Consider the following 11,712-nt stretch of genomic DNA (forward strand, 5'->3'; position numbering starts at 1 on the left):
TAATGTAATGGAAGTAGGAATAATCATAGAAATAATCTGGCAATTAGCTAGAATGCTTTACTTAAGTAATCACATATTTTTTGAAGAGGAATAATCTGCCAGCATGCACATACACAGGACACAGATTTGACAAACCATTTTTATATGCTTCCCTCATGCATAGCCACCGACAGCAGACAGAAGCTGGAGGCACAGTGGGTGGGTCATTAAATGCCACCCTCAAGAAGCCACCCCCAGGATGACATCCACCATGGAAGGGGACACGAAAGCCAGCTCAGCTAGCAATGTGTCGCCACTCCATGAATTGTACCCCAAGAAAACCTTCTTGCTGGGAAAATGTCAAAAAAAAAAAAAACAAACAACAAGTGCCTTGAAAGGGCAACAGTCACCTTGCACAATGCCCCAGCAAGTGCTCATGTACCCCCCAGCAGTGCCACAAGCAGGGAAACACAGAGGTTTAATTAGTGCAACAAGCTGGTTTATCAGGAACACCTTTCAGTCTGTTTTTGCTGAAGATTTAACAAAGACAAAACTTATTATCTTATCAGACAGTAGAATAGTTTCTGCTGGAAAAATCTAAATAATCCAGACCAGGGGATGTATGCAGGATTTCCAAGGTCGCCCCTGACACAGCAAAGCAAGTAGCAGCTATTTGCTAATTAGCAACAGCCACTGCGCTGCTCAAGGAAAGGGCTGAAGTCTTCAGGATAAGTGAAACTGAGACTCGCACAGCAGATCATTTAGAAACATAAAACCACATTTGCTCTGCCGCAGCCAGCTATTAAAAGTGGAGAATGTTATTTCAGGTAATAAAGAGCAAGACCTGAGGACCAGCCTGGGAATTCAAATTTACAACTTGTATGAAATTCATATGCTGTAAAACTTCACCTAGTTTATAAGTTTCTCACCAACTTCATAAAACACAGTTTATTATTATTGTTTTCTGACTCTCCTGCCTTAATAAAATTCCTCTCCCAGCCTGCGTGGGTGTTGCATTATAAACATTTGCACTTTGATTCATTCAAGACTGAAGAAAGCTTTCAGGATAACCTATTAGGAATACTTTAAATGTTTCAAAGACACCCCAGTTTCCCCTGAACATCACAAAGCTTTAAAGAAATAAATAAAAGCATGCCTTGCCACAAACTACCTCCAAAAATCTGCTGGGATGGTGATTCAAGATATTGCATTTGGGACTGACCGAGTTGCACACCAGCCGGTGGGTTCCATGCCTGGCATGGGGTGAGAGAACACAGGGGTTATTGGGGCACAGGATACGGCAGGTACCCACCAATCGCTCCCCAATTCCCCTCAGCAGGGAGCCCAGGGGATGCCACTGAGTGTGTCCCTCTGGTCAGAGGCAGCCAGACCATTTTCTCACAAGTTAAGGATCAGACTGTGCAAAAGTAGTGGTTTCCCCGTCCCCCGCCTGCCCCAGCAACTTAAGGCCAGCACTGACACACAAAGGCAGAGCTGGAGGGTGCTCTAAGCCAGCATCCTTCTCAAAGCAGCCCATTTTCCCTGGCCTCAGCCAAAGCCCATTGAAGTTAATGAGCGTCTTTTTATAGCCTTAGGCAAGCTTTCGAGCAAGCCTTTCAGCGCAGCAGACTCCCGCGTGTGCGCAGTGGTGCCAGCCATTTCAGTAATAACCCACGCACAGTGCGAGGAGGGATAATAAAAGCCAATTTTTAGAAAGATACCGAACATAACTAGCTCACAATCTTACAGCTCCCACCAGCCTGAATCCACCTCCTCTCCTCTGCAAGGCCACCTTCAGCATCCACGGGTCAGGGGGCCATCGCCAGCTTATGGCCAGAGCTCGGGAGGTGGGTTCAAAGAAAAGGTCACTTGTACCTTTAATTCCTGCACAGCTGATGCTCTTCTCCATTTCACTGAGCAAAAGTAAGGTTACCTGGTGTGATGCACATGGCTTAGAGCCATGTGTCCCTCCCCAGGAAACGCAGCATAGGCTTGATCCTCCTATATTTTATTAAACCAGAAATTACTGTCTTACAGCTTCATATCTGGTCCCAATAAGGTCATTATATGTGATTTCACGGTGCCTCTGTCAAGAGCCTGATGGGCTTAAACAACTTAGACCCCCACAAACAATTTCATCCGAAGGGGCAAAGCATGGAGAGCAAAGTCTGTCATCTCCAAAGGGGTTCACCCGCTTGTGTGAAGCTTCTGGACAGCTTCAGCCAAACCCCACAGGCTGGGGAGCAGCTATGTGCATCTCAAGCTCACTTGCAGCCAGGTCATGCCCATAATATCCAGCACTCAATAATACGTCAGAGACCCAACATCACTGCTTTAAAAGTAACTACAGGAGAAGTGCAGGGACGGAGCAGCCATGTGATTATGGCATCTCCGTGATGCTACACACTGCAGGCCAACACCACCTATGGAGCAACTTTGCTGGCACCACAGGTACACTACGTGAAACAAAGGTACTGAACTAGTCAAAAACATTGCAAGAAGTACTTCTGCCAATACACTGGTCATCTTGACAAGTCAAATTTTGGGGTTTTTTTCAAACACATTTGTTTTAAATGAAAAGCAGAGCTGATGCCTCGTGGAGCACTCAGAGCATCCCATTCCTGCTCCATCCCTATGCATCCATCTCATTCCTGGGCATCTGGACATACAAAGCTACAGGCGTTCGGTAAAAAAAAAGATAAAATTAAAGGGCTCAGTCACCTAGCAAGGCCAGCTCCTGGCTATTTCTTTAGGCCACCCCAGCCTGTCGCCAGTACATCAGACTGTCCCTCTCTGAGCTCCCCCCAGCAAGAGGGCAGGAGGCTGCCCAGCGGGACAGGAACAGACCACCACAGCCAGCCCTGCTCTCCTCCTGCCTCACAAGGATGGCATTTCCTTTTCAACCCTTCTGCTGGGCTCCTGGTTTTCCCAGGGAAGATGTAATTCACACTATACCGCCTCTTCCGCAGTGATTTAATGTCTTTTGAGCAAAAAGCAATTATCCTCATATCAACAGGACCCTAGCAAGGATGACAATGAGTCGGCTCTGACCCTGCAGCTAAGGAAGCAGCTGAAGCAAGTGGAGGCCTCTAGTAATCAAAGGCCCATCCTCAGCCTCTGATTGAAGAAAAAAAAATTAGAAAACCTCCATAAAACTTCAAATGTTGTCATTCCCTGCTCCGTCCCTCCAACCACAGCATAGGTTTTAGCACCAGGAGAAAAGGGGACCAACACCAGTCCCAGGTCCCTCCCACTTTACCACCCGGCCACATTTTGGGTATTGTCGCTGGCTCACCCACAGCCCCCCACAGCAGGCAGCAGGCCCAGGGGGATTGATCTTGTGCTCAAAAGCAAACACCACAGCCTTGTTTTCCCAGGTTTTGGAGCTCAAGGAGAAGCACCACCCCCATCCAGAGCCAAGCCCAGAGGATGACAGGAAGGCAACCTGCCCTGCCCCAGACTAACAAGCAAGGCCAGGCAGAAAACAGGTGTCCCCAGACTCTGCCTTGCAAATGGAAAGAAAATCAGAAAAGGGAAGCAAAGATGTGGACATGCAACAGGTCTTGGGCTTTGCAGGACTGGAAGGGCTCCCTAGGAGATGGCAGAGCCAGGAGCAGGGAGCATCCCATGCTGTCAAACAGCGGGGCAGTGGGCTGAGCTACCCCTCCCCTCAAAAAAACACAGCCAGGCAAAGACACCAAAACCCAGCTATGCTCAAAGGAATCCAAGGAACATGCTGGTTGGGTTTGAACAATCCCAAACTTGGTGCCTGGTTGCTGCTGGGATGCAGTACACAGGGTACCAGTGCACCAGAGAGGTGGGCAGGATGAGAGAAGGACTTTTGAGGAGAAAAATATCATGAAACAATCCTTTAAAGTCATGACAAAGCCCCCATCTGGGATGGGAGGAAACAGCCTGAAAGCAAGGATTTCCACAGCCTCTTACCTATTTTCAGCCACCACTGTTATTTGCTGCATAACAAATTAAAACTTAATCAGCTTCAAACACCAGTAACACTGACTGGATGCCTCCCCAGATATTAAACGTTTTTCTCACTACACTAACAAGCACATACCTGAGGCTTTATTAATCCCTAATTACTTGGCATGGCTATTTCCAAGTTAAAAAAAAACACTTAACAGTGAAAAAAACCATTATAAACTTAATACTACTTTTTTTTTCTCCTCCCGTCTGCAAAGACCTTGAAAGGACTCCACCTGCTTATTAAGGGGTACCACTTAGAAGAGAAAACAAACAAATTACAACCATTATCTAAAGCCACTTCTAAGCCTCTCCCCCTTCCAGGCAACTGCTTTCCACCTGCCCTGAAAGTGGACAGCACAGAGATGCCAGCCTCAAGGATGCTCTGGGGCTTCTCACCTCACCTTGGGAGCATCCTACCCACCAGGTTTAGGATGGAAGAAGCAAGGCTGAAGGAAAGGTGTCTTCTTCAGCTGGGTCTCAGCACAGAGCCCCTTCCCCTTTGAAATGTTGTTTCTGTGATTTTTCACTGTGGGGCTCCCAGCAGGAACTTATTAAAGCCAGACCAAAGCACGTATGCTTTAATAGTAATTAGGTCACCCTGGGTTGTGGGCTTAGCAGGCAAAACTATAATTATTTAGAAACATCAAGTTTAAATGCCAAAGAGTCTTAATGGAACCGAGCTAATTAACCAATTTCAACTGAGTAACTGATTAGCTTAAAAAAAAAATCAATGATCATAGACAACATTTTCTTTTAACAGGTTGTTTTCTTGCAGGAATTCTCAATTGCACAAAAGGAGACCAACAACCGCTGCTAACCAAATATTATTGTAATTAAATATTCAACAGAAAGCCTCTTCAATTATTCAAAAGACTGATAACACTTATTTGTAATTGGGGTGGTGGGAGAGGTTTCCAGAAGCAGAGATTTTATACAACAGACTCCGGTTGCAGATGCAAACCCACATGGGCGAACGGGTTGCGGCATCGGCACGCAGTGCCAGCTCTGGCCAACACTTCCAACCCTACTGCAGAAACTGAACTCAGGGGAGACAGAAGCTTCCCAGCCCAGACATGAGAAAACAGACCATATGGTCCACACGCTTTCTGGATTTTTGTTATTAGACCAAAAATTTAGGGGACTAATGGCCAGTTTCCAGGTTTCACACCATTTTCCAATGGTAGCATTATTCCTCCAGCAGGGAACCAGGGGGAAAAGCAGACCCTGGTGTATCATTATAATTCACTAAGCAGCATTACCATAGGAAATTACAAATTAGCTTTTCAACAAAGGATACGGGGATATTTAGATTAGCTACAGAGAAACTACAGAACCTTTCAGTCCATTTATCAAAGCTCTTGTAGCTCCAACTTCCAAGGAAATGAAACAATAATAAATATTGAGCAGGGAAAGTTAATCTCCGCTGAATGTGCTTTAATAATTCAAAAGTTATGAGAAATAAATAAATAAAGCACAGACCCTTTAGCTCCTACAAACACACATCCCGTTTTCTCACCATTTCCCATGATGCGACTGTGGAAAATGGATGGTGACCAGAAAAAAATAAAAAACAACAAAAAAATTAGCTGTGGCTGGGAGCAACTGCACTTACGGTGCAGGAAGGGGGGAGCTCATCCACCTCTGCCACTTACCTGGAAAGCCATAGAGCTGATTTGGGCAAGAGTTTGCTCTCATTGTCCCCAAAGAAAGGGCTCTGCTGCCTCTACCTGTACTGGGTGGTATCTCCGTCAGCCCCATACCCACTCCCTCACCTGCATGCTCCCAAGCAGCCTCTTAAGCCGCTTGCTTTTGGAAAGACTATTTTTAGCCCCTAATAGCTGGACTGTGCAATAACCAGCTTGGTGCCCCAGGGCCACCCAAGGTCCCAGCTCTCTCCAGACACTGCTCTGATATCGCTCCATCCCTTTCTACACACTTCTGCTCCTGCACCAGCCTCTGCCAAGAGGGGAAGAGGGGGTGCCAGGGGCTGAGCTAGCAGAGGCACACTGCATTCACAGGTGGACCACGATGCATCTGAACGTCTTCTGGATTCATGTTCACTTGCCACTCCTACTACCCAGCACCACTTTGCAAGGTGCTCTCAGTCACCAGTGGACTCAAATTCCCACCAGTTTCTTAACATTACAACCGAGGCTATGCCTTCCAAAATTGCTACCCAGCAAATATCCAAGCTTAACATTTGCCTTGCGCAAGTATTCATGCGTGCAATGCTTGATAGCTTGAATGTTTGCAGAAAGAGAACAAGGTCAAATTGAAATGAGCTTTCAAATTCTAATGAACATTTGGGGAAAACATTCCCTCCCCCAACCCCAACTATTTACTCAGCCTCACTGTGCTGTTAAATCACTGCTTATACTGACCATATCTGTTTAGAGGGAATGGAGTGCTGAAGCACCCTTTGGCCAATATCATACAAGTTTGGGTCTCCTGCATGAAGCCATTTCCATGCCAGGGTATGATGAGCTTGTACCCACAGCTGGAAGAGGTAAAAAACACCTCCTCAAGCTGGCTGGACCTCAGATGGAGCAGTGCAGCACACACCACAGGCATTACAAGAACAGCACTCCGCGAGCCTCAGCCTTGCTCCGAACATCTCTTCCATCAGCCTCATCCCACAGCACTCCCACTGCATCAGGGATCAGAGTCTCCAAGACTTTGCTGACCTGATTAGCAGTGAGTTACCCATTGTCCAAGGTACTACTTTCCCCTTTTCACCAAATCTGAGTATTTCTTTAGCTTGCAGAACCCATCTTTGTTAGAAACCTCCATTATTCAGCACCAAGGCCTGGATCCACAGCCAGATGAAGATATTCAGGCTACTTCAAACACCAGTATTTTCATATTTCAGTATTTTCTTCTTTTAACGCCAGTGGAAGGTTTTTGCTCTGTCCTGTTGCGTCAGGAGCTGCACCCGGCATGGGCCAGAGGCCACCTTGCAAACCCTGCAGGCAGCTCATGCCACAGCAGACAGGGCAGCAACCCAATTTCCATACAGAGATGGTGAACAGACAGAGCAGAAAAATAAATATATTTATCACAGACCCCACCTTCTCCACACCTGCCTATCACGTAGCTCCTTCAGGGACTTTATTTGCATTAACTGCTCCAAGACCATCTTCGGCATCAAATAAATACTAACAGCCCAACTGGCAGGCTTTCCATTTTCAGCACTGCTTTTCCAATCTCTCCATCATTGCCAGAGCTCATTTCTATCTCTGATAGGCTCCCAGAGCTGTGCTGCCAGAGCACTGTAAGTTATTCAACTTTCAGCTGCACTACTATTCAGAGAAGGTGAAATCCAAAGCTTTTATTAAGGCAAAAAAATCAAGACCTCCACCTTAAGGAAGGAGACCAACATGAAATTCAGATGGACGTGAAGTTACCCATAAGATGGGTTCAAGTGGGACTGCCACCAATTCAGGGGCAGGCATGCCACAGCCATCTCCACCAGGACTTGAGCCATGTTTGTACATCCCAGGGATAAAAATCCCCTTTTTCAGGTTTTCCAGCACTTTGTCATTCGGCATAGCGTGAGCCACCAGGGTCACCTGCAGCTTTAGGCCAGCAGGACCTTTGGAGACATTGCCTTTCCTGCATCTCCACCTCCAAGCCCAAAGCGCAAGGGAAATAGGAAAGGAGGAGGAAGACTGATGCAAGGCATAATGAGTCAGTAATACCAGCAATTACTCAAAAAAAAAAAGCAACATAGGCATCCGCAGTCTCAGTCCCCTTTTCCATGACTTGACAAAACAGTTTCCCTTCAGGCTGACAAGACCTGGGCTCACTCACTCATGCCAAGAACAATTTTTTCCCTCTTAGGGTTTTCTGCCCCCCACCCCCCCAGGTAGTTTGTGCAAAAAAGGTAAAAGTAAGGGATGGCTGGATACTAACACTTGCAAATTCCCATGCAGGATACTAGCACTTACAAATTCTCTCTTGAAGACTTATTTCTAGCTTCTCCTTGAAAAACAGCTCTGCTCAGGGTGAAGCAGCTAGGCCAAAGGTGGAAGCCCACGTGGTAATGGTGATTGTGGTGGTGGGAAGGGCGGCTGGGCGGCCACCAGCTCTCAGCCTGCTCGGCACAGGCACCGCTCCAGCGCCTGGCGGAAGCAGAGGAAGCCCAAAGGATGCCTGCAACAGATGTGCACATCCCAAGCCAAAACAGGAGGAGAGGGCTCTCAGGGCAGGCAGCATGCAAGGAGCAGGAGCCAGGGATGTCGCTCTCAAACCAACCCCCCCTTCCCAGTCGTCTCACAGGCTGCGTTTCCAAAGACCAGGAGGGCAAGTGAGCAGATAAGCACAGGAAGCAAAATTAAGCCGGATCCACAAGTACCAAGCAGGGCTTTGTACCTCCCTGCCCATGCTTTGCTTATTGCGATGCTGCAAGCAGCAATACAGGAGATGGAGAGAAAAACCTCATTTTTAAAAGAGCAGGCGCCAGGCAGGGAGCTGATAGATAGGTAAGCAGGTAGGCAGATTAAACAGCATATGTGGAAGAGCTGCACCAAAATGGACATCCGCCCCACCTGACCTACTGACACCTCAAACTCCAACAGCTCCAGAGTTAAAGCATGTAACATCGGCCCATTACCACCCTCTCCATATGCTAAATGTGATTATATTTGGTTCAGCTAACATGAGAGAGAGCACGCGAGCAGCTCCTGAGTGATTGCAGGGTGTGGGAAAGAGAGTATTTGTTCCTGTCATCTTCTCACATCCCTCTTCCTCTTCACAAGCCACAAAAAAAACCCCAACATGACTATAAACATCCAGGTGCTCAGCAGAAAACAGTCAGCTAAGCCACAGGATTTAGTGACAATAAAGTAACTATAACAAAACTCAGATAAGTGACTCTACTATCTCTGGGTTCACATGCAGCAGGCAATGAGCTAGCAAGGTTTTACAGAGGGTAACGAGATACGTTTGCAGGCAGCCCTGGCCCTGACCCCAGCTGCATTCTCCTCCCCCCCACCACTGGGTCCAGACCCCCAAATGTCTCCCCCCCACCATCCTGGAAAAAAAAGACTTTGTGTCTCCATGGATTATTTGGGATGCAGGGAGCCATCCCCCTCTCAGCTGCTTCTGCAGCCTGTGGCAGAGCTGGGCTCCAGCCATGGCTTTGCCTTGCTGCTGGAGAGGGCTGCTGGCAAAACCGGTCTCATGGCCGCTCCAGGGGGAAAGCCAGACCCCAGGGTAGGTCAGGTTCTCAGAGATGCTTCAGCTCGGTTACAGAAACCCATGTTTTAATCTAGCAAATTCAACCCCTGCATCAGGAGGATCCATAAGATTTAAATAAGCTCCATAAAAAGGTGTTTTCTTTATAAGACCACACCAGGAGACTGTCATCGTAACTCCAAATCAGACTTAATTGCTCTGCTTCAGAAATTCCCCATTCAAAATTTTCCCTTAAATCCAAGTTCTCTCCCAGGATGCTACTTTACTGTCCAAGTAATTTCCTCAGCAGAGTAAAAATAGCACCGATCTTCAACTGGTTCGGTCCCAATCAGAGATGCTGGCTCTGCCAGTCCAGCACATGTTCCCAGGGGTGGCTTGGGGTAAGCTGAGGAAGACCCTGCACAACACATGGACACAACACCCAGGAGTGCTCTCAGACAGGGACCAAGCCAAGGTCTCCCAGACAGCCACGATTTCAGCAATGCCTCAAGCAGCTGACACTGCAAATGCCAGCTAGCAAAGCACTGCTAACAGGTCTTGCATTTTCACGTGCAGCTTTGCAGGCAAACAAACATACGCATGTTTGCATCGCGCTTAGGCAAGGCATCAGCATTTCCACGTCAAGATATTTTTAAGGAGATGAGAGGAGGAAGGAAGCCCAAAAAGAAAAGCAAACACCTGGGTCAGCCAAAAGCTGGTGAAAAGCAGACGCCGCAGCAAGTGGGCCTGCCCACCGCGATCCGGCAGGCACGCTTGCAAGTGGAGGGCAAACACAGCCAGCACTGCTCCCACTCCATCGGAGACCATCACAGCAGCATTTCAGCTCCTGAACCAGCTCTGCGCTGCCCAGAGCTGAGCCACTGGTCTCTAGCCAGCTCCGGCAGCTTCCAGTTCAGCCACAACCACGCTCACATCAGCTAAATCCCCCCAAGGAGGGGCCAAGCCCCACGCCAGCCAGCAGCTCAGCTCGCCCACAAGACCTCGCGCATCATTTCTCTGCAACCACGCATTTCTTGCTGCCAACAGGCAAGGGGCCACACTGCATGCCCAGCTCACGGCCACCACTCAAGCGCTGGGCAATCCCTGCCTCAAGACCTTTCACGCGCGTTGTACAGGGAATAATGGAGGCAATGGCAAAATAAAGAAAAATAGTAATAATACAAGCAACACTTCTGAAAGCCATGCCGTCCACAAAGCAGCAATGCACCACCAGCATGAGCCTGGGGTGATCTGGTAGTCTGGCCAGGCCCACCGCCCAGAGGCTGGGTCTCAGCTGCGGGCACCGTCCCGGTGCACAGCAAGTCCCACGACCAGGTGGGTGACGGGGAAAAAAAGACTTTAGCCCAGCAGCATGAACCTTGCTGAAGGGACGGCCACACATCTGCCCCATGACTCCACCAATGGGCCAAGCATCTCCCCACCCTGTCCATCCCAAAGGGAAGGAAAACCCCTGCCCACACCTCCTGCTGCATCCATCCCCCTCCTCTGCAAAGCTCCCCTGAGCTCCCATGGGTGCTGGGAGGCACGAGAGGAGGAGGATGGCCAGAAGCAGTCCTCTGCACAGCCACGGCCCCGGGACATCCTGCACCGTGACCGCGAGCAGAGCCCTGCCGGGGATGGGATCCAGAGGGGACCCTGGGGGGTGCCCCACCGCGACCCCGGGTAGGGCTCTACCAAGGAAAGGATCCAGAGGAGCCGTCCGCCCCAGGCAGATCCAGAAGGGTTTCCCAGAGCCGTCCCCGAGAGCTGGAAACCCCCCTGCCCCTTCCCGAGGCCACCCACGGCCCGTGGGCGAGCCTCAGGCTGCCAGCACCGCCCGCGGGCCGGTTCCCCGGGGCTGCCGGAGGATGGCTGCCTCAAACCGGCCGGGTGCCAAGGGGAGCTCCGCGCCCTCCGAAGCGGACGGGGAGGGCAGCCAGCCCCATCTCGGTTCGCAGCGCCTGGTAGGCTGCACGGCGGGAAGCCGGTTCCCCGGTCGCAGACGCCGCGGGCGGCGCTCCTAACCCACGCGTGAAGGCGGCGAGCGCAGGCACTCGCGGCTTGACATCCCCCACCCGTCACGGTCCCGCCTCACCTTCCACGGCGGCCGCGGCGGCGGCCAGGCAGAGCAGCACCACCAGATCCGCAGCCATCGCCTCCCCGGGCCCCGCGCGTCGCTGCTCCGCAGGCGTCAGCCGCTACCGGCGGGCGGCCGTGAGCGGGCATGGGGGTGCGTCCGCGGGACGGGACGGGACGGAGACGGGGCCGGGCAGGGCCGGGACGGGGCCGCGGGACGGGACGAGCCGGGGCCGCGCCGCCTCCCCGCGCCGCCCGGGTCACATCGCCGCCGCGAGTGGGGCGCCCGGCCACGCCGCCGCCGGCCCCCGCCGCCGCCCGGCCACGCCCCCGCCGCCACCTCGCCAATCGCCGCGACGCGCCCCGCCTCCGCCCCGCCCCCGCCCCGCGCTGCCGTCCGAAGGGGGACGGCGCCCCCTGGCGGCCCGCCGCCGCCCCCCTCAGCGGGACCCCCGACGGGGCGGACCCCGAGCCCGCACCGCAGGGACCCAGGCTGGG

General features: G+C 50.9%; 1 protein-coding gene across 4 annotated transcripts in view; it reads right to left on the reverse strand.

Annotated features, from left to right (window-relative positions):
* The window catches only part of EPHB1 (EPH receptor B1), an 87,176-nt gene extending 75,668 nt beyond the window's left edge, over nucleotides 1–11,508 (reverse strand). For all 4 annotated transcript variants that reach the window (XM_064457135.1, XM_064457136.1, XM_064457138.1 and 1 more), the window contains exon 1: nucleotides 11,234–11,508. In XM_064457135.1, the coding sequence (XP_064313205.1) occupies nucleotides 11,234–11,291 (58 nt within the window). In that variant the 5' untranslated portion in view covers nucleotides 11,292–11,508. The remainder of the gene's footprint in view (nucleotides 1–11,233) is intronic.
* Between the last annotated feature and the right edge of the window lie 204 nt (nucleotides 11,509–11,712).

This window comes from Phalacrocorax carbo, chromosome 7 (genome assembly GCF_963921805.1).
Source record: "Phalacrocorax carbo chromosome 7, bPhaCar2.1, whole genome shotgun sequence".
NCBI lineage: Eukaryota > Metazoa > Chordata > Aves > Suliformes > Phalacrocoracidae > Phalacrocorax > Phalacrocorax carbo.